The sequence below is a fragment of the Melampsora larici-populina genome (genome assembly GCF_000204055.1).
Source record: "Melampsora larici-populina 98AG31 unplaced genomic scaffold MELLAscaffold_3, whole genome shotgun sequence".
NCBI classification, from domain to species: domain Eukaryota; kingdom Fungi; phylum Basidiomycota; class Pucciniomycetes; order Pucciniales; family Melampsoraceae; genus Melampsora; species Melampsora laricis-populina.
The window spans coordinates 113,446-137,021 of record NW_006768767.1 but is presented as its reverse complement, the minus strand read 5'-3'; the positions used below and the strand labels follow the sequence as shown (position 1 = coordinate 137,021).

Below are 23,576 nucleotides of genomic sequence, written 5' to 3'. Positions count from 1 at the left end.
TTTTACCTGACGTTGCATAAGTCGAATGGATTGAAGGATGTAAGACATCTTGTTATAATTCGTGCGTGATGAGATATAAAATAAACGTGAAGTTAAACTTTTGGATAGATAAGTTGAGTGGTGGATATCGTTTCTGGAAATTGGGACTTCGCTTCAAGTTCATTCCTTTATATCCGACCCCGTCTCTCGATCCTTCGAGGCCGAGAGGGCCGCTCAGGTACACCGTCAGTGCCTGGTTAACGCTGATTCAGGCCATCACTAAATATCAGGGAAAAGTTGTGCATTTATTCCATTGAATCTATCCAAATGTACACCACGAACCCCCAGTAACCGGTCCTCATCGGGCGGTGACCCCAGGTTGAGGACCGGTTTCCTTATTAGTGGTGACCACTGTTGAAAACACGTGGCCGTCTTACCGTGTTGTAAACGGGTTTTTTAAAACTGGTAACTACACCGTTTATCACTAGTTCCAAACTGGTTGAAGCCTCCAACCATGCTTGCTAAGAAAGAGACAATAGGATCATTTTATCAAATCATGTCAATGTCTCAATTCATACTCACTGATTCATAAAAGTGCAAAGCAAACAGACGATTCAATCCAAGTTAATTGCTACATTCAGAACAACTCATTTACTGGACTGACAAAGATTAAGAATACAAAAATGAAATGTCGATAAGATAGAAAATAAGATATGAAAATGATTGAAACAAACAGCTCAAAACTAAGAATGACAAAGACGAGGAAATGAAACTATATTTCAGCGAGATCGTCACTGAGGGCAAGTACAGCCAGAGACTCGCTTGCTACTGCAATTTCATAGCCTGTATCGAGCTCTCAACCCTGCTGTGGGGGTCCTTGACCGAGTATGGGTTGCCTGAAGATTCAATCATTTGTATAAAGACATAATACCTGGTGGACATGAAGACATGATAGTCAGTCCCAGATCGATCTCAAGCTCAACTTATGAGGACTTACCAAATGATCTTCTCAGGGTTGATATCAAGTCAAACAAACTTTGAATGTTCTTCTTCACTCAACTCGTCAGGTGTTTTTGAAGTATCAACTCCCAACTTTGAAATTGCTCCAACATGATCGAAGCAGATCTTCTTTTGCCCTTGATGGCAGGGCACAATCGACTGAAGATAGCTGTATCTGATTGAGTAGACTCGCAAAATCGATGTGCATCAATAGCAGCAGGTATGATCAATGACTAATAATATCAGTAACACTTGCCATGTAAACAGAGAGATGAACAAATAGATCCTAACCCGAAAGATTGTTACCAGCTGTTGTATCGAGGCTATGATCAATTATCTTTGGTCACAAGATGAGGCGTGAAGGAAGTGAAGGAGGATGAGGACCGAACCTTGTTTTGCATCGATTTCTTGATCACGATTATTTTGTTCATCAAGAAGATGGGTTGCACAAAGAGAAGGTGGAGCAAGACACAAAATAACACTGACCTTCCCATAGAATGTCAATCATTGAGTGAAAATTATTGAGGCAAATCAGATCAAATGATAAGATAGATTTGTGAGAATAAGTTGAACAAAAGATCCTAAAATGACTGGATCGATTGACTCAATTGCTTGAGGTAAATCTGGATTAAATGATGGTTGATGAAGATGACTATAAGGTTGAATTGTAGGACTTGATGGAATGTTGTTAATGGTCTCGATGGTTAGATTTTGAATAGATTGAATGATGATGATGGCGAATCGTGATGATGATGAGAATGAATTATGTCATTAAAAGTGTGACATCGTTTTGAGATCAGTTGGTGGAATGTTAAATTAAATTTTAAATTAAATTTTTGATTAAATTTTTGATTAAATTTTCAACTTGGTCCAAAGTCTTTGAAGGCTTTTGATTCTTCAACCGGTGAAGACGAGTTAGGCATCCGATAATTGATCAACCACAGGAAGCTCGGATGTGATGTTCATGGTATTTTACGCGGTGTTTCAAATAGCGGTTGATTAACTGCTGGGACACTGGTCGAACGACCGTTACCCAATTCACCGCGCAGAAAACGGATCATAGTCCGATAATCCGCCAGCGCACCATCGAGTTGTCAGCGGGTCAAATTTAAAACCCCCTGGCACCGGTTTTTCAACGAAAACAGGGTTCGTGGTGTACCAATCACCGTGGTTGATAAATTAAAAGTTGGAATTATTCAAAAATGTGAGTTTGTACAACAATCTAACCTCGAGAATTATCTTTGGGCAAGGCACAAAGTTCAAAATGGAAATACAAAAACAAACTCCTTCAATCAGGCTAACGTCCAAAACATACCCAAAAACTTGGAAAGGGTGGATTAAGCTTAATGAAAACAGTGATAAAGATCAAAAGATTTCAGTCTTTCAACTTTTGGAAAGGGAGAAATAGAAAGTTTAAAGTGGTAAATAACAATTGGATGACCTCATGGTCAATACAACCACCATTTAAAGATTTGACCCGGTAACATCCAAAAATCCAAAATCCAGGTTCTTGCTTTATCAATCCACCCAGACGGCTTTTTAACAAAAACCTTTTGCCTACATACCATATAGAGATATGGAAATACAATGTAAGTGAATGAAAGAATTCATTTAAATTCATTTGCTCATCATCAAACCTCAAAAAGATCCAGAGAGTCAGAACAAATCCTTCACTGAGCTGTATCTTTGATTAGTACATGTGATGGAGAACAGAAAAAGTCAGCCTCAAGTGTGCGTATTTCATAAACTTTTAAGTTCAATGAATCCAGAAAAACTTCTTGGTGACTGTGATGGTGATCATGAGGCATGATGAATAACTCATGGAATCAAGTCTTTTTTTAAAAACACTAATACATACTTAAGGAACATAGTTCCGAGGCAATTTGCGGAAATCACTTCTAATGAAGGAAAGAGCAAGTTGTGCAAAAAAAAATTGCCACAGTGAAGCCCTCCTTGACACAACACCTAAGAATCCCCATATGGTTAGGTAAGGCATGGGGTTAGAAGCTAAGCAGTCCCATGGGGGTTTCCCGGACAACTAGGATGTGCAGTAAATGCAGGTACATCCCTACTTTGATTTGTTCAGTGGTCTCAATTGAGTGAGAAAGCTGTGAAGTTCAGGTTGTTAGCTTTGAACAAAAGCTAACACATGCTTGATCAAAGAAATGAGACAATCTGAGAGAATGGAAGATTGTAAAAACAATGAGTTTTGAGTTTGATAAAGAGAAAGGGTACAAATGATAAAAGTGTAGTACTCTTTATACAAACTAAAAACTCATGATGTCATTGTAAGATAGTGATGTAAGCAAAAAAATCATGTAAGCACATAACAATAACACATGTCAAGATTACCAATCTCAATCGCTGAATCCGGTCATCACCATTGAGTTTTGCCATTGTGAATACCTGTTAGTGTTCCACACCACATTGGTCAAGCAAGTGCTGGGCATTGTGGTTGCTTTCCACTTTGGGCAATGTGATCATGACAGTCAATGTTTCATGGTATGACTATGAACCTACCAAAAGGTTGTTCCTTGTGACTGGCAAACTTTCATACATATGGAAGTTGCAAAACAACACATAGATTTCACATCCATGGGTATGTCAACTAAGGTAAGTTCACAAGGCGGCTGGCCACCCAGGGTCTAGTTGAAATCAATAATAGGGGGTTTCAAGTTGGTTTGTTTTTTGTGTATCTTTTGTGAGCATTGCAGCCCTGTGCAAACCTTGAAACCAGTGCGGGCCGCGGGACGCTGGTGTAAGGTTCACTTAGAACCTTCACTAGGAGTCCGGATGAGCTTCCAGCACAACTCCTTGAGAGAACTCTAACAGACAATTTAACTAGGAGCTGTGTTATATGAAATTACAAACTAGCTCCAGAAATTCCCACAGTTGGTTCTCTGAGTAGTCAGTGACCCTATCTAAAGTAGAAAGACTAAAAGGATAACAAGAAAACAAAGAGACATACCTAGCTCCAGAAAGTCCCACAGTTGGTTCTCTGAGTAGTGAGGACTCTCTGAAGCCGGGCAGTGAAGAGAAGACTAAAGTACGCCCTGTATAAACCCATACTACAACTCCCATGACTACTAAGAATGTGTGCTCCTTACAGCTGGCCAGTACATTTGCATATGTATCTGCCAACGCAGTATGATTTGAATTTCCCTGAACCAACGTACTGTGTATTGTGATACACTTGGTACCATGTATGGTGATCTCTCAAAAGGTATTAACCGGTTACATACCATGTGCTCCCATTATGACAAAGGTGGCAAAGTAGAAATATCATTGAGTGTATGTGCTTCAAAAGGATGTGTCCCCAAGTAGACGTTTACAACATTCTATTCTATCATTTGCAACATTTCTTTTCTTCCTATTGGTTGGAATATCCCTGTATTTGTGTAGCATTGTGCTTGTTGCAATGCCAAACAGCATGTTTGTTTTTATTCCCCACAGCATGGTGTGAGAAGCACTATTGTGTGATGAAGTTACATTGCCTGATGTGTGTTGGTTATGATTGCCGGTCACATTGCCGGCATTTATTCTATAGATAAGTATTAATATGGTATAGTTATGGCAATTTGCAAATGTGGTTATACCCCAATGAATGGACTTTGAGGACAAAATGGAATTGATATCAAGTTTGAGTATTTATGAATTGAGTGTGAATTTGCTGAGTATTCAACGGTTTGGTAGATTGAGGTGTGCAACATGCAGGCATATTCAAATACATGTGCAATATCTGTACATCATGTGAAATGACCAGCGGCTGGCCAACTTTGTGGGCCGGCCAGATGGGTAGCACAAGGCTTTGATTTCTCTGTATCTTTTCAAGATTTGGGCAAGTTTTTTGTAAAAGAAAGTCTGTGTAAAATCAATGCATTTTTAACTTGAAACTTGAAACCTCCTAATACACATTGGATATTCCTCTCATTTTGTCACATACAGACACTTCTGCTGTTTTTTACTACATGCCAATTGGCAAATACCACCAAATCCTATTTTGTTCATCATCAAAACACAAACCAATACCTCCAAATACTCAAGAGAGTGCTGAGGAAAGGGAAACAGCATGTGATACCAGGAAATGGGACTATTCTGCTTGGAAAACAGTGGTGATCTTGCATTTGGGCTTTACCAGAGGGTTGGTGATATCAAAGCTCACACGCAATATATCACCTTCAGGGTTATTGTGCATCATAGCTGGTCAAATGGCCTTTGATGAGATGCGCTCCTTATGACCTTCTTAGATTACGTGTGAGAAGAGAAAACAATGCAGGAAGCACCAACCAGGTGTGGTTGCAATTGCTTGTACATGGCAAAAAACATTGAGGTACAAACATAAGATTATTATATTAACAGGCAAAATGGCTTGCTGGGCGCAGTGATATTGCTTTGGACAACTTGAGTTCTTGAAAGGTGGTGGTTGCCAAACTTTCAGGGGTCAAGGTTGGTTGCTGTGTCAGACATTTCTGGCAAGGTTCTCACACATCAGTTCTCAGGAGTGTGTGAGATTTAGTTAGGAATGTTCCTTATGTAGTCTGAAGGAACATATTTTGGGGAACATTCCCAAAGTCAACTTGTGCAAGTCGGGCTGTGCCCTCACTGTGTTGAAAAAGTGCGGCCAGGTTCCAGGAGTATGTGACACTTGGTTAGGAATGTTCCTGAAGTGGTCTCAAGCAGCATATTTCAAGGAAAATTCCCAAACTTCTGTGAGTCTGACTGTGCCCTCCTTTTGATTGAGAATAAAATGAAATAAAATAAAAACTGCAGATGTGTAACAGACATACATAAAAATCATGAAACATAAAAGAAAAGAGAAATGTGTGAACAACTATGACAGGTCCAATGAGGTCACTATGCACTACCATAGTCATTTTACAAAGGAACCACTTATAAATATGGAAGTTAAATCTCTCAGTTTATCCGATTCCGCTAAACAATGAACAAATCCCAGATTTCCATTCAACTGATCTTCTGGCTTGACTGTTCAATTGTCCCTACATTAGACAGACGCAAGTTTCAATGCAAGTACTGGACATCAAGAAAGCCTGAAACATTAAGTAAAAAGTGACCCACACCTATGGATTCCAAAAAAACCTTCAATCCTCATCTTCATCCTAATTCTCATCATTTTTCTCATCCTCATCCTCATCATTGTTCTCACCCTCATTGTCAATAAGTGTGCTTATTGAGCAAGGTAAGAGCTTTAATAAGATATATGTTTCTTATTGAAGATTACAATAATCAAAAGACAGTGACTCTAGCAATCAAGGATCAAGTAAACAGAGAATCAAAAGGATATCAATGACATGGCTACTACTAGTTTAGAGGGTTATCACTGGAAAATAATCAGGCTCTAAATAGAAACAGGGACATCAAAGGTTGCTTTTAATGCTGTTGTAAACTCATCAATATGATTGAAGGTGAGGAATAAAAGAAATAAGACAACAGCAAGGGCTTATATACCCATCAGAAGAAGAATATAGCGCACATTGAACAGTAAACAACTACATCATAGAAGTGAATAAGAACTGATCACAAGAAAAACTGATCATTGATCCGTAGAAGATCACATCAGATCTGTACAAATAGATGTGCACATATAAATATCTATTTTAGTGTGTGTAACCTTTAATTCCACTTAGTCCTGAATCACCTTGGTTAATCATTCAACAACAACCTATCATTTTAGCACAATAACCCTAGACATCCTTTCTTGGCGGCCATCACATGCCAACAAGATCAGTTTTAGATGATCAGTTACTAAGTTGGGCTCCCAAGCCAACTTAGTAGCTTGAACTAGGATCTCACACGTGTAATAGAAAGATCATCATCAAACAAATCACTCCAGGATCATCTTCCAAATTGATCTGTGAATCTTTTGCTTATTGAACAATGATTATATCTTTTGAATAACACGTAGTAAGAGAAAGTAGAGAATAAAATTGAAATAAACAAATGATAATTGAATGTTGAGAAGTGTAGAAATAAACAGTCTGTGCATTCTGTGTATAATAAATGATTGCCTATCTGTTTATGTATGCAATCAGATATGTACACCTTTCTTTAATCATTACCACCTGTGATTAATTAATTACATGTAGATTCTTGTATGTAATGGGTTTGTTTGTAAGGAACATGATATTTGAGGCAGCTTATGCCCTTTCTGACACTCATCCTTGCCCTCATCCTCATCATTGTTCTCATCATTGTTCTCATCCTCATCCTCATCCTCCGGCTGAGAAGGTGATGCAGAGACAAAAGATTGTGGGGTATGGATCCATGTAGGTTTTTTGTTAAGAACTTTTTCCGCTGGCAAGAGGTTTGCAGTGAGCTTGTTGTCCTTGTCTGTAGCATTATTTTTATGTATTGATGAAGGTTCATTTAACTTGACTGAAAGTTCATAATTCTTTGTCTGGAATCAACCGCCAAGTTGGCTCTATGGAAAAGAAAATGTATAAGCACATGTCTTATTTACAGAAGGAGCACAAGAACTTACATCTGTACTGGGGGGAAGTATCACTTGTAGCAAGATAATTGAGTGCTAAACTTGAGAGTAACAGATATTGAGACTTATTCATCTGATTATGAGAATAACCAGATAAACAATTTAGACCAAGATTCAATCAATAAGGAATCAACCTTACGTTCCACCATATCAGAGCCTTTTTGGAATCAAGACCAACCTCCTTATCTGGGGTGTCATCTGTTTGAAGCCATTGAGCAAGCTCACTCAACCATTCTGTGTGCCTTGGACAATGTTTGGACAATCCAGATTGAGGACGGAGGTGTCTGTGCTAAGGACATATGTACTAAGTGTTATGCTAAGAACATATATAATGGAATAGTTGGGATTAAGAATCCTAAGTTAGCTTGACCCATTGATAAAAGGGGGTTTAGCTCAAGGGGCAGCTGTGAATGTAATGTGAACCAGTTGCAAACAATATTTGTGACCAAGAAAATCTGCAGAATCAGACACCACAATGGTACTCAATCAGGCTTTGATCATAGTGATTCCCTTGGTTTTACTAGCTACTAAGATATCTGACCATATCACATGTCTTACTACAAGAAAGTAATGGCAAGATCATCAAACCTCATAACAAGCAATATGCAAATACAAAAGAAAACCAATTTCTTTCATGCAATCCACCTAAACACATCCACCACTGCTTTTACTTTTCTGCTCTGATATAATTCCAAAAGAGTTCCTCACCTCCAACTCCTGACCTCCCATCATCCACTCCAACTTGAGTAGGAGGTGAAGTACAAGGTGTCATAGGCCCTGAATTCTTCAGAGGACTGGTCATATTTGCTGAATTGCCTCCACTAGATCCTTTCAGGCTTTGCATTTGATCTCTGTTTCCATGTGATTTATACTCAAATGATTCCTTTGGCGTAGGATTGATTTCGACTTGAGTAGGAGGTGAAGGAAAAGGTGTCGTAGGATCCGAATTCATCGGAGGACTAATAATCTTCACTGAATCTCCTGCGTTCAATCCTTCTAAACTTTCTATTCGAGCTCTGTTCTCATGTGATCCATAATTGGATGCTTCACTCGAGTTAGGATATGAGGGTTGACTCTCCAGTCTCGGAGGAGGGTACATGCTATTGTCTTGTGCCGCGTCTACGAGGGAGCTTTGAGTAAGAGTGAGTCCGAAGAGTTCTAGAACTTGTGGATCAAAAAAAGTTGATAGAAAACTTTGCTCCTCTGTGTTTCCTTGGAAAGAAGGCCTTGAGCTAGATGGCTGATTACTGGAGGTATTCATGGTCGGAGATGGTGAAGGTGATCTGAAGGTAAAGGGAAAACGAGGCATCGCATTGTCATTGATGATCGGGGGATCGGAACTTCCTCCACTCGACCCAGATGCTGCATGCGGGATGTAATCAATCTGAGGTGTCGTTTGTTCCGAAGTTCGTTCAAGGGCTGGGATGCGTCGGATCGGGCGCTGATTTTGCTCAAGTACTCTCGAATCAGACAAAGATCCTTCATCCGATCCCGAGTTCGTAGTGAGTGGAGACTGTGGAAAAAGGAATCAGCTTACGTACCCAACAAAACCGCAATATACAAGACTCGCACCTTATGCCTAAGATCTTCGGCGTCAGTGGAATGGGGACTCGAGCGCGGCAGCGCGTGGGAAGTTCCAGTGGCTCGCTTGGATGGTGGGGGAGCCTGAGGATCCTTGCGTCGAGCTTGCTCTATCATGTAGGAAATTACTATGGAGGCGCTCGAGGCCAGACTTGAGGATACAGTCTTTTGAGCAATCGCAAAAACATCAAGGAGTTTATGCAGTTCTGATATGAAGAAAGATGTATCGAATATGTCTGGGTCTTCATTTCATTGATTAATGAAGGTACAAGATGAGAATTAGATAAGATCGAATGTGGCAAGTACTGCCCGGTTTGCTTGTTAGTTGAAACTATACTCACGAGTCAAGAGTGCAATCCCACACGATAGGGCACTATTGATATTGTAATAGAGCATCAGGGGGTGCATCATTGTTTTTTGTGGGATATGGCCGCAGATTAGTAAATGCCTCCGACACATGGATTCTAAAGCTGTTTCAAGGTTATCAAGCTCTTGTCAACAATTGGTCAGGACATGGATGGCCAAAAGATGAAAACTGACCATGTATATGCCGTCTTTGTTGTGATTCAGTGACACCCTCTTTCGGAAACAAGAAGGGTCGATGAACACGAAGTGGGACCGCAGACAAATGATGCCAGATCAACTGTACAAGATCTCTTATCAGCTCTTCAACGGAGTGACACAACGATCAATGATTACTTACGTAGCACACAAGCGCGCTGGATGGATCAAGGGTAAGTTTCGGCCGAACTGAAAGTCTATCAGGACTTATCACGAGCCTGAATCGGTCGGGTAGGGACTCCTCGACGTCCAGGACCCTGCGCTCCACTTGTAACAACCTGGCTCGACATTAACACAAATAGAGACAAGTTCAATGTAGGATTAGCTCTTTGGCCAGGAAGGCAATCAGGGTTTTCAAATGACAAGTGCATCCAGAGTTCCTATCCATGTCATGAGCTTGATTGGGAAAGGTCACATTGATGGATATATTTGGCTGAATGAGGACCGGACGACAAATGTCAAAGTAATTCCAAGTTCTGAGGATACGAAGGCCGTGCACTGCCATTGAGGTAACCATAGAGGCAAACGAGATGGATCACAAAAGGCGAGGAACATAGAAATTGACCCACTCTTCATAAGTGGCCGTTCGACCCGTCAGGAGTTTTGACGTGGTTTCGTAAAAAGCTCGATCACTTAGTGCGAATGCTTGACGCATTGCTAAATTGATCAACTTGAGAGCTCGCAATGAGCAAGTCGCGTCTTACATACATTATTTTAACAATGATCTGATGATCTCTCACCTAGGACTGGGTCCACTGGCCAACCATCATTTGGATCAAGTACACAATTCACAGTCCCCGGTAGCTTCACCGTATGAATGGTGACTGCAATCAAAATGACGTCAGATACAAGTCAGAAAGGAAGAAAGCCCTGATGAAGACAGCGCTTACAATCAACTGGCTGTCGTATCTGACCGACAAGTGCTTCTCCGCCCCTGAAAGAGTTTCAATAAGTTTGTAAATGTTCACATTCCTTCCATCAACGAGAAGATGTCTCACCAATTTAATCCCCAAATAGCCCAAGCCATCTGACGCCTTGACTCCAACTCTACATCAGTAACTTCTTTAGCATCAAATCCTGGAGGCTCATTGAACAAGCCAACCGTTGCAGCCAAGTTGATAGTTAGGCTCCAAAAGAATAACCCATGGTCGAGATCTTGGGGTCTCGATTAGATACCAAAAAGGTGGTTGCGTCACCGAACAGAACAGATAAATGAGATGGTTTGATTTATGGTTAGATATTCAAATGTATCGAAACGAGTCATGAAACCTTTTCGTACGAGATTTCTGCAGTAGCTAGGAGAGCCATGGCGCGGATGCCCCAAACGGTGGGACGGGTGAAAATGGCGCCTTCTTCGAGTTGTAGCGCACCAAGAGCAAGATGAAACCAGCGATGGGCCCGAGCTATCTGTTGTTGGTCATGTGGGGTGAGCCATGCATTGATGTTTCCTCTAGCTTTGTGCAGGAGTCCATGAGCCGCCACGGCGAGGACTGCTGCAAAGCGATGAATGTCTTCGGGTGAAATTTGATTGGCATTGTGAAGATCATAGCAAAGGAGTACCGCATCAGGCCAACTTGACGGTTCGATAGAAGGGAATGAGGGATTCCGGTAAGAGAAAAAGTACACCGCCAATTCGGCGAGCTCTTCAGGTGACGGTAGACTTTTTCGCAAGCTTTCGATTGTCGTGGGCGGTCCGTTGGGGATCAAACTCATTTTGAAAGAGGTTTCGGCGAAAAAGACAGCGGGGCGATTCCTTATAGAGTACGCGATGAGTCTCTCTATGTCGGTTTGCAAATTATGTTGAGATTCAGACTTAGGAGCTCGTAAGCGAGGTCCCAAAGTGATTTGACTTAGATTGTGGGTGAGATCATCGAGACCAAAGTCAATCGAAACAGGCAGAGTGGTAGATTTGTTAACAGGAGAGGGCGTTTTAGCCTGTTCAAGTACACGGATTCTCTGCTCCAATTCTCGAACATACTGCTCTTCTTGCTCACGGTCTGTAGCACGGCGTGTGGCTAGTCTAAAGCAAGGCACATTTGGGATCAGTAGAAAGTAATGATACGCTCAAGAGATTGGAAAAAAGTAACACACATTGACGGAGGCCTTGCACCATGGTAGTTACATTCACTCTTACGCTTTTGGCAAGCTTCACATGGTATGATCTGTGATAAAATTTGTGGCAAAGATAAGCAAAGTGACAATTAAATTTAAGTAGGGTTTCAACTGTAGAAGTGCATATGCTCAACTCGATCGCATTGAGTATGGTTTGAGCGACAAGCCAAACAACTGGCCAAGGATCGATTGATTTTCTTTTTCGATTTGGGTTGATCCTGAGGAGAGGCGGTAGATTGAGAAGACATGGTGAGTCACTTTAAAGCTCAAATGACTCGGGTTGGATGAGGAAGTTGAGAGCAATGAAATGAAAACGGTCAAGAAGCTACCAATTCGATGACCAAAGAGAAGTCAAATCTGATTTAGTGAACTGAGCCAATTGACCATGCATTCGACTTCATCAAGCAACCTAAAATGATCTTCTCTTTAATTTGACATCCTGTACCCTCCAGTACCTGTACTACTCTACGGGTCGCCAGTTGACAGGATTTCGTTTCTTCATCCTCCCCAAGCACATCGCGCGGATGACTGCAAGATATCCTTGCAATATCTTTTGAGTTCTGGCTGTCAACGTCCGCTTGACACCAGAGAGGGGACCCTATAGTAAATCGTAGAGAAGACAACAATGCATAAGTCAAAAGAAATTTAGATTCCACAATGATGTCAACTTAAAGCCCTATAGTGTAAGTGAATCATAGAAAAAAAATAACACATAATTAAAAAGAAACTTACATTCCACAATGATGTCAACTTAAAGTCCTATAGTGTAAGTGAATCATAGAAAAGAAATAACGCATATACTTACATTCCACAATGATGTCAACTTAAAGTACCTATGGTAAATCGTAGAAAAGACAATAACACATAAGCAAAAGGAAACTCACATTCACCAATGGTGTCAACTTAAAGTACCTATAGTGAATCGTAGAAAGAACAACAACGCATAAGTAAAAAGACACTTCGATTCCACAATGGTGTGAAATCTCAGAAAGCGGCGGAGCTGGGTTTTATTGACTGCAGCATGTTAGGGCTGCGACCCGGACTCGGCCTCACCCGGCCGGATCCGCCCGAGCAATCTCAGAGCGCTAACGGTACGCGCCCCGGGGCCGCCAAGCCTAGCGTGCTGATGATCACGAGCGCGCCCTGAGGGTGCTTCGGGCGGGTCGGGCGGGTCGGGCACCGCGGCTGCTGATCATTTTCCTTCAAAAAATCCCACGGTAAGTCACTCTTTTACAATTAGGGGTCCTCAAGTTGAGAAAAATCGTGTTTGAATTACACTTGGACCGTGTTCAAATTGTTAATTTATTTCATTGAATTCAAACAGTGGCTCGGAGCCTCTGTGGACAGGTAACAATCAGAGGTCTACGCTGAAACAAACAGAAGGCCCAAGACAAGAGAATTTTCCTTAACCCATGATCTCAACAAACATCCAATATGTGGTAGCCTTTGTAAACTCCGCCGGCTTGCTCACATCCAATCTTTATCTTTTCTCTCTTTTCCATTTTCTTGTCTTTCTCATTATCAATTATCACCACCAAAAAGAACAGTGATTAGGTGAACAGTATCGACACAAAGATTCGACTCTGTCTTTTGAGGGCAAATGGGTTGTGTTGACGGTGAGAATGAAAACGGATATCGCCTGTTGAACCGGACAACTTGTGATTTTGTCTCACGGATGGAGAGAAGGAGGAAACTGCCTTCTCTAAAGCCATATCCAAGTCCTGCTCAGTCTCCAGACATGTGCTTTTTGTTCTCATGTCGGTGTCTGAGGATGTGTTCCATGCACAAAACGAACAGAACACGCGTGCCTCCTTGCTCAGATATCAAACAGGTATGCTCGCTCAGACAGCTGTTTGATTTACACTTGGACCGTGTTCGAATTTTCTGAACTTGAGGACCCCTATTTTGAAATCAAAATTTACTGCCAAAAAAAATCTGGGCACACGCCCGGGCACGTGCCCAGATTCCACTTTGTATCCTCTAAATGACTCTCTGAGTGGTTTTTGTGGCTAAAAACAGCCCCTGGCGCTGCCTGGCCCCGAGGCGTCAGACTCAGGGCGTGCCCTGCCTGGCCCTGATCCATTTTGGAAGGCCTTCGGGCTTTGTCAAGGCCGGGCTGGCCCTGAAAGTTCAGGGCTGGGTCGCAGCCCTACAGCATGTGATGTCTGTGCCACAGTCGTGTCCAGAATCACGTGACCACAACACCCACCCCACGACAAGGCACAGACAACTATGTCAGTCACACAGGAAACAAAAGTAAAAACAATAGAACAACAACGCGAGGTAGAGCGTTGCACAACCACCAAAATCAGTATAGAAACAATGCCAGACAAAACTTGAATTAGAACAGTAAAAAATGGAAGAAATTTGAAAAAGAAATAAAATAAGAAACATATCCATCAAGCAACCTAAAGAAATTATTATTATCATTTTTTATTAGACAACTGTTATCTGTAATTTTCCCCCCTGGGATGAGCCAACTTTTTACCAGATAAACTGGAATCATGTAGTCCCATCCATGGAATTAGTTAAGTCAGGGCCAGTGTCTGCGGGTATCTCACCATGGAAGAAAAAAATAATGAAAAACTCAAGACAATGGTTATCTGGGTAGATCTGACTTTCATATATTTGCTGATAATTGTCACACTGCCCCTGATAGATTCACCTACAGGCATAATACAGCCCTAGTCCCATGCTTATATGCAAACACTTTTCAAACCACAAGTCTCACACCACGCCCACCACATGATTGCCTGTGGCAAACACAACCTTTCACTGACCCACATATCATGGGTTTACACCAGCATACTACTGCATGAACCTTGCACTGTCACATAGCGTGTACTTGAATAAACCTGGCATCTTTTCTCAAATATCACCAAGTCAGGAGAAAATAATCATGAGGATTTAGTATGAAGCTGGAGTATAGCAGCATTGAATGGTTAACTTGACTAGCTGGTTGAGGAAATGCTTGGGACTACCAACATCTACTTCTTTTATATGTAGTCATCAAGTTGTCTGGTTGATTGCATCCTCTTGTATTTTCTCATGAGGAGACTGAGGCGGACAAAAATGGCCATATGATTTTCACAATTCTTCTCTGTCACTGCAATTGAGATTAAGCATCATCACCCTACATGATACCCTAATTATCAGCAACCAAGATATTCTCCATGTGATAAAGATGCTCAATCATTTCACTGTGTAAGAGATGATTGAATCAAAACCTTGCAAATCCATGAAGGATTTGGTTTTGGACCAATGTCTGTACTGTCAACAAGGATGCTCAGGATTGACTTGATAAACATGTCAGATATCCAAAGTTCACCATTCCTTTCATTACATCAAAATACCCATTTGGTACAGAGCGCAGTGGTTCACATCCTTTATAACACACTTCTCTTACTTTCTGATTGTATATCATCAATGCATCAACTTAAACAGTTTCCATTGAAAATCACATTCATGGCAACAGAATATAAGAGAGAATACATAGGATAGTATTTGCTATTTTAAATTTCTCCAGAACCCCAAATCACTCAATGAAAATCACTCAATGACAACAAACTACACTACAACAGATCAGCTATTTCTTCTTCTTCTTGGGTCCAACTACAGCAAATCCTCAACCATCACCCTTTGGGGCAGGCTGAAATTCAAGTGCATTGGCCATATCGGAAGTTGTCTTAACTGTTACGGACATGTTACTATTAGCACACATTGGGGAGAGTTTTGAAATGCCCATTCTCTCCATCACCTTTGCAGTTTGACAAGTATTGAACTCTTTTGCATATCATTGTCCTTCCAATTTGGCTGTATAACCATCTGAGTGTATCTCTACTACGGATCCGTCTATATTGATAGGAAAATCTACTAACATCTTCATTAAATTGTCCATTACCAAAAGAAATGAAAGTAAAAATGATCAAAACTTGACAAGATCAGAACTGCTTGAAACAAAGATCAATCTAACCATTGTTCATCCCTCTTAGGGCCTCTCAAATCCATTTTGTGGATTCAACAGAGCAGGTGGTGAGCCTTCTGGTGCACTGATCAAAGGGCCGGTAGAGGAAGTATTAAATGCTTTAATTTGAGTTGTCTGTCAGCCTTGCGAGTGTTTGAGTGCTAGGCATGGATGTCTTTGATAGGGTAGAGTGATGGGTGTCATCCCGTGAGCTTGTAAGCAAATATAAGTTGGTGAAGAATGGTTTTGGGTTTCACCCAGGAAAATTATTGATGTGATCCAAAAAAAGGAGAGAAGGTGCACAGGAGGTGTCACAGTCAAGGCAGTATGGGGCTAGCAAGCCCTGTACGCAGTGGTAGCACAATCAGCCTTGGGTCACCACAGTAGAAGAATATGTGAAATACTGTTATTTTTGTGGACAGTTTCTGTATTGGCATATATTTTCAGCTGATAATTATCATGTGATAATTATCAGAGAATATAAAATTGTCCAATGCTGCCGGTTATCTGGGATTTCCCCCTGTAGAATAATGGGTAAGGAAAAGAGCATACAGTTGAGACAAGGGAACCACAATCTATATTGAGGTATTCTAGGTTTAGGTCTGAATTAGAGTATTGGGAGTATCAAATTTTGTACATCATACTCTTAGAGGCTTATGTGGGGTAGCTTGGGGCATAAGCGTCATTCACCTTTCACAACTGCTGAAACCTGCATTAGGAGAGATGAGGGTATATCTCAACAACATGTGGAGTACCTCTTTTCATGTTGGGTATCATACAATATCCAGGCTTGAACTAACATGAGATCACCTCATGAAAAGACTGCTTTGAACCCCAATTGCAGTTGAAATTGCACTTTTGCTACAAATTCCATGTTGTACTGGCTTGGATTATTTGGGCAATACCAACACAACAACGCCTAACCACCAGCACAATTCTTTGCACATTTCAGTGTGCTACACTGCGTAGAAGCGCACTCGTAATCACCTTTGATATCATTGCGGTCATTGCAAATGATTTTATGCAGCGGGCCACTTATAGAATTCCGCACTGCAATGGCTGCATAACATGAGTATTGTGGCATCTATTGCACTAAATTAACCAAGGTATGAGGGGTTAGGGATCCATCATCCACCATCCCAATACTCAAAGGGCATACTAGCACCCTTTTCATCAAGCTCAGTAAAGATTGATTTCACTTGTTGGGTAAGCAGTGGTCATTTTAACTTACATAAGAAAGGGAGGAGTTCCCATTCACTTTATGTAAGAAGATGAGAAATTCATTTATGTAAAAAGATCAGGAATTTGGAGCAGTTCTCATCCACTCTATTCAAGGAGAGCAGTGGTTTAAATTCCCTAAGGTAGAGCACGAGTTCATGAAGACAAATATTGTGTCCTTGTTATTTAGCAGATTGATTCCTATACATTGTAAATGTCCAAATTGCCATATATAAATGACATGTTCCTTCAGGTGGAAGGAACACCATCTTCTGTTTCTCTAGATAGATTGTTTATTGACAAATTTTTCTTTGACTAAAAGCAATAACACTCTCTACGTCTTTTACTTGATTGGCCAGCTTCCTTGTCTCTGTAGAGATTCAACATATAGTTCCAGGAGAAGTTTTTGACATATATTCTAATATACTCCCTGGAGGAGTTCTCAAATCAATTTTTATACTTCCTGGAGAAGTTCTATTCCTTACCATTTATTTACGTGAATGTTTCATTCCAAACCTGTGTCAGATTCAGTAGAGTCCTACCTACACTTGTAGTCATGCCTTGTTATAAGCCTGGTGCTGCTACTGCTGCGGCCCTCAAAGCTGCAGATCAAGCCTGTGGTGAAGCTTCCAAGACTTCACAAGCAGCCTCCGATTCATCCATGTCATTTCTTCAACTTCCTTCACCTTTTGATAACCGCAGCCTCCGTCCCCGTACCCCTCAACGGATTTGAACAGATCACAGATTTGTTTCACAGCCAAAAGACTCGGGTCTTGTGATCCCTTCACCAAAATCCAATCAAATTACTTGACAAAGACGTCACAAGTGATGATAGAGGAAGTGAAATGTTGGTTCAGTCTTCAGAAGACAAAGAACCATCCTCATTGGCTAGATCTTCAGCATCACAATCTGGAGGCAAGCGAAGAAAAAAAAAGGTTTTGAAAAAGAAGAAAGTAAAGGTTAATAAGGGAAAGGGTTTGGCAACCAAAAACAAGGTGTGTGTAGATTCGTGTAAAGTGACCCTTTGTCACATCTTCAGCGTTCCTAAGTGCCAAAGGCACTTATTCAAATGGTTGATAACAATTTGGATATAGAGATGATTCTGAACCCAAAGAAGAGTCAAGCTGGACAAGCCAAGCAAACTGCTGAACAGACCAACAAACTTTTCAATTAATTCAAAGATGCTGAATGGGATTCCAAACATGTAAGTTGATATTTTCAGTTAATTCTTACCTCTGGGGTTGAACTTCTCTTCTCATCTATACCATCTTACTCTCTTAATTAGCCTTCCGACTCTGAACCAAAGAAGTACCCTTGTTCATGGTGTGGTAAGCACTATCAAGATGGGGCTACCAATCATTTCAACCTCAGAGGTCACAGGGATGGCACGGCCATTTGTAAACATTGTAAAGCTTGAGATAAGGCAATTGCTTCTGGTCTTAAACTACCTCCAACTCACCAAGAAGGAGAAGCTGCAAAGAAGGCAGATGAAGCAGCCAAAGGACACAAATCAACACTCCTTGACATGTTCTTAGAAATCCCAAAATTCACCGTACGATTGCTGAACTGCATGCTGGTCCTGTGGCTAGTGAGGCAAGTGCTGCATTTTAATCAATTGGCTGATCCGTTAATCATTGCAGCATTTCAGTTTGCCAATCCTTTGGCGGTTCTATACACTCCAGCTTGGGCAGCAAGGGAAGCAATGAAGATATATGAAGGTATGCATAATGAAGTGATCCAGTGATTACAGGTTATTTTTGGTTTTATTTTTGGTACTATTGTTACAATGCTCTTCTGAAATGTTACCTTTCATAGAACTTACCTGGAAAATTTTGCTTGATCCATGATGTGTGGACAACAAAGCAGGGTTGACGGGCTTTCATTGGTGTATTGGTTTCATACATCAATGAAAACTGGAAATTTCATGTACACCATCTGACTCTCAAGTTAGTCGCTTGGAGTCATTATGGAGTTTTACTGGCTTGGCCTGTTGGAAATTTTTTCATCAGACATGGGCTTCATAAAAAAATGTATTTTTTTCTATCTTTTGTGTTTTAAACTTCCATTATTTTATTTTACTTCTGATATCCACATGGTTGCTCAGACAACTGACTACGGAGGCACAAACAACCTCACCGCAAAACAGCTATAGGCCATGTTTCAATCAGCAGAAGACCCAGTCTTCTGGGATTTGAGCTGACATCAGATTTGATGCTATGCTCACAAGCTAGCATTGACTGTAAAGGCAGGTCTAGCAACTCTCAAGGTTAAATTAGGAGCATCCAAACCAACTGCATCAAGAGGTTGGAAACTTTGTTTACTTTTACCCAATCTCCCCAAAAACCGCAAGCCCCCGAGAATTGTTCTGAATGACAGAGACAATATAATTAAGGACTGTAATCTAGAAACGTGTGCGGGAGACAGAAACTCTGATTTCAATGACAAAGCCGCAGCTGAAGCTGAAGAAGATGATTCGACCAAGATCATTTTGGGCAATTTGTTTTCAAAATCAATCCATGAGGTAAGTTTTCTTTATACTTTGTCTCTTCTGGTACTTTTCCTTTCACAGCTCACAAATTTCTCTCAAACAGTGTTCCAAAGTTAACAAAAAAATCTCCCAAAACGGGCCGTTAATGCAACTCTTCCATTCAATCGCGAGAAGAGGACTACACAGGGCCAGGCTTGATTGCAGCTTATGGTCAGTGTTGGAACATATTTTTGGACATGTTGGAACAATTACTGAGACCAGGAAGGTACACAATGATCATCAGATAAATAAGTTTGAGCATATTAATAACTTCTTTCTTACAGATTGTCAATCACATGTTAAACAAGGACAAAGACAACAACTTTGATGGGATATTCATATCTCCAGAGGACTGGAAGATGGTTGAGGCTCTTACAAAGGTTCTACATCTGAGGCCTTTTTTTAGTGAACATCAGGTAGTTCCTTACTGATACTGTGGGTTTTCTAACATTTCAGATCTTCTACATCTCCACCAAGTGCACGGAAGGTGATGCACCCAATGCAGGATTGGTCTTGTTCCAATACACCACAACAATTGGCGTGCTCAAGGCCATCAAAATAAAGACTCCATACCCTTGGCTAGCTAGTATAATTTGTACCATGATAATTTGACTTGAATATTATCAAGAAGAATCACTTCATTGCCACACAATCATCATGGAAACCATGTTAAATTCGAAATCTCGAGGCAATTTTTTTGAGAAATTCTTTCCTGAACGCAGCAAGTCAGCACACACTGTCTTGACTGAAGTATATGAGGAGTTCCTTCAAGTTCACCCCCCACCACATCCCCTACGCCAAAGGTACCTGAAACATCTGAATCAGCAACTCAACATATCTTCATCAAGCAAAACATCTTTCCATCACAAAACCTTGCGGAACAACCTGGCAATGCCAAACTTCAAGCTTACCTTTTGGGGAACTATATGTGCAACAACAACCAAGACATACTAGATTGGTGGGCTGTGGGTTAAATTTGTTCTATCAACTTATGCATTAAATAAATGCTTATCCTGACTTGTGTTCTGCCATTGTTAGTGTCACGCTCAGCATTTCCCAAATTTGGCTTTACTGACACGTGACTACCTCTGTTGTGTAGGTATGTCATGCGCCGGCAAGCGTACTTTCAGGGCTGCAGCTGATGTTATCACGGCTGATCATGGGGGTTTGGCTTTGCAAACAATTGAGCGCACTGTGGGAAGATGTGAGTGGCTCAAGAAGCGCTTTGTGCCCCCAGGAGACTATGGGGAAGCCATGCGCATTGCAGAAAAGATTATGAGCAAGCAAAAGAAGGGCAAGAAGGTCCTTTGGGTGGTTTTGATCATCATGTGATATCAATATCTTTTTCATGTACCCATCATTTCCCCAGCTCTCTCAGTTACTTACTGTTATGAAATTGATGGCAATTGTGCTGGCTTTCAAAAGGCCATTTTTGCAACTTCTCTGCGTTGCTAGAGAAAAAATTTTGTTGCGGTAAATTTGAGTTCACCACAACAAAATGAATAGTTTATAAACAGAATTGAGCTTGCAACAAAGCCCAATAAACCAATGCAATGAAAATGCCAAGCTGCAGCACAATTTTTGACTTTTTTCACTGTGTTTCGCTGTGATTGGGCGTTGAATACAATATGAGCTGCCAGAATTTTTTGGTCTTCATATTGTATTGGGTATTGGTTCAGATATGTCAGTCCCCTGATACAACATGCAAAGTGTCCAAAAAGTTGCATCCTATTGGATTGGTTCAGGCGTTGATATTAGAGTGAATGGCAAATTAGATAGAAAGCGGTTTGATTTTGAAAATTTGGACTCATGTCAATGGCCTATGGGTTATACAAGGCAGGGTTATGGTAATACAAGCCAACCCTCTATATAAGGCTTAATTGAGACATACTCATGCTTGTCTCAAGACTCGCCCTGTTGACTGGCAAAAGCAAGAGCATTTGGAGGGCTGTGAAAATGTTCAAGTTGGCTCGCGGCTTGCGGCCCGCAGGACTCTGGCCAGTACGTGTGACAACGCAGTGTACATTTCATAGCATTTCATGTATACAGCTATTCAAGAAATTAATGTCATGGTGGCAAAAATTTCTCAAAATCCCCCCCCCAATATAGCCAAGGTGCGCAGCACAGCACAGCTGTAACGCCTTGTGGCTTTGCATATCCGGCACAATCTGAGGAAATATCTTCCACTCCATACGGTATTGTTTGGCCAGGTTTGGCATCCCAGTTGATTCACCTACAAGCTATACCAACGTGGGTATAGCTTTGGTTCCCACTAACCCTTCACCACCTCCTCCACCCTTCATCAACGAGATCCACCCCGCTTTGGATCTCAAGCGCTGGACCTTGACCAACCATTGGAACGCCTATTGGCCTCCAATAGTTTGGTCAACCATTCAATCACCCACTGATTCCGTAAATCCACCTTCTTGCTACGGTTCTCATCCTCCTCACATTCCTCAACCACAGTTCTACCATCAGGACGAGTCACCTACAAAATGACGGCCTTCACCTCAAGTTCCTCATCAAGAATCCCTTTCAATTTTGGACGGAAGCAAACAACCTATGTGTTCCTAAGTTTTATTCAATTTCCCCATTCTCGCACTATGGTCAACAGAACCCTGTCCAATGTTCCATGGTGGGTTTCATTTGATTTTTTTAGGTTCTCTGCTTTCTCACATCCCTCTCCCCTTCAATATGTTCAATCCTAATGATTGGATTCACCTTTCCGTTTGTCCCAGCAAACCGGTCACCAATCAAATCAACTGCATGAGCTGATCAATTCGGACTCGCAGCTATCTAGCAAGCCAGATCAATGGTACACCCCTGTGAGTAACGTACCTGTTGCTCAATATCTCCCTATGCCTATCATCACCTCTTCTGTCCTGACATTTTATGTTCTCCCTTGTCACCAGTAATGATAGCACGATTTTTTGGCATGTCTCCCTTACAGGACCTGTCGAGAGGGCCTTATCATCCAAGTGCTCTCATCACCCTGTCGATGAGCCAATATGTGCATTGTGATCCTGCCGGCGTGACCCCTTCCTGTTCACAAATGTCCTCTGTATTCTCCAACCCTCATATCAACGCTTTGATTCTGGATTCCGCCCAAACCCAAGGTCACACACCCTTGACCTCACCTGCCACGGTCTGCACCCCTGTGTCAAATGTCACCACCTCGAAGAAGAGGCAGGCATCTGTGAGTGATCGAGGCTCAGATGGTGATATCAAAGATCAAGGTAATTCCTTCCTCAATTTTTGCATTTAGGAAGACCTGAGTTTTGAAGCTGATTGAATCTTCCTTGGTCCAGAATTCCAGCAGCGCCTTGGGGCAGCTGTAGGTACCAGTGCTACCAATGTCGATCAGCCAGATGACAGTCTGTGAGATTGTACTTTCCCGTGTTAGTTGGTGCCATATTGACGTTTATTCTCTATTGCCTAATGCCGGATGAATTGCCAGGTGTTGACAATCCTCTAGGTGGCGGTACTGTGGACTCTGGAGGCCCCAATCCAACCTTGGCTTGCTCCTTTCAGGTCTCCTTCAACTTATGGGAATTGCAAGTCCCTGTCGTCGAGCCAGCTGCTGATAACAAACGCAAAAAAGTGGTGTCTGACCTAGCGCTTGCAAAGACCCCGTACCCAAATACAAAAATTTTGCACCCAAGGTTCCCAACGAACTCATCAACATCAACCCGCATATACCCTTTGTTGCTTTCAAACTCAAGCTCTTCCAATCTTGCGACAAGAAGCAACCCTGGATATCTGAAGCTTTAAAGGAGGCCTGGTTGGCCAACACTGTTGACATTCAAGGGTTCATCAATGGAACTCGCAAGGTGAAGGCAAAGAAGATGGTCATTGATGACAAGGTGACTTACGCTGGGTTCATGAAGGCAGCCCAGAGTGTCCCCGCTTCCACCCCAATGGGTTTCAAAATCCACCACAAGAACCCAAAGATCACAAAGATCACAAACAACAAAATTCGGATTGCCAATGAGTGTAAGCAACTTGCCAATAATCAAAAGGAACTTTCCAAAGAGTCGGAAGGTGAGATTTTTAATGCTCACTCAGCAGGTGTAAGTCACCTTGGCGCTACTGAGATTCTCACAGGTCCTTTTATTCTGTTCCTATGC

The 23,576-nt window shown here is 41.6% G+C and overlaps 4 protein-coding genes across 4 annotated transcripts; 1 reads left to right on the top strand and 3 right to left on the bottom strand.

Annotated features, from left to right (window-relative positions):
- Positions 1–1,034: 1,034 nt before the first annotated feature.
- Positions 1,035–1,409, bottom strand: MELLADRAFT_90752 (uncharacterized protein; the record flags this gene model as incomplete). Its single annotated transcript, XM_007404866.1, has 2 exons — positions 1,035–1,211; positions 1,368–1,409. 2 exons carry the CDS (start codon positions 1,407–1,409, stop codon positions 1,035–1,037), a joined length of 219 nt encoding a protein of 72 aa, XP_007404928.1.
- Positions 1,410–7,894: 6,485 nt separating this feature from the next.
- Positions 7,895–8,599, bottom strand: MELLADRAFT_70740 (uncharacterized protein; the record flags this gene model as incomplete). The annotated part of the gene is made up of 1 exon (XM_007404865.1): positions 7,895–8,599. The coding sequence occupies one exon, from the start codon at positions 8,583–8,585 to the stop codon at positions 8,154–8,156; it is 432 nt and encodes a 143-aa protein (XP_007404927.1).
- A 2,289-nt stretch (positions 8,600–10,888) lies between these two features.
- MELLADRAFT_76609 (uncharacterized protein) lies at positions 10,889–11,994 on the bottom strand (the record flags this gene model as incomplete). The annotated part of the gene is made up of 2 exons (XM_007404864.1): positions 10,889–11,625; positions 11,720–11,994. 2 exons carry the CDS (start codon positions 11,739–11,741, stop codon positions 10,889–10,891), a joined length of 759 nt encoding a protein of 252 aa, XP_007404926.1.
- Positions 11,995–22,074: 10,080 nt separating this feature from the next.
- Positions 22,075–22,831, top strand: MELLADRAFT_90750 (uncharacterized protein; the record flags this gene model as incomplete). The annotated part of the gene is made up of 4 exons (XM_007405381.1): positions 22,075–22,084; positions 22,254–22,274; positions 22,362–22,685; positions 22,758–22,831. 4 exons carry the CDS (start codon positions 22,075–22,077, stop codon positions 22,829–22,831), a joined length of 429 nt encoding a protein of 142 aa, XP_007405443.1.
- Positions 22,832–23,576: the final 745 nt, after the last annotated feature.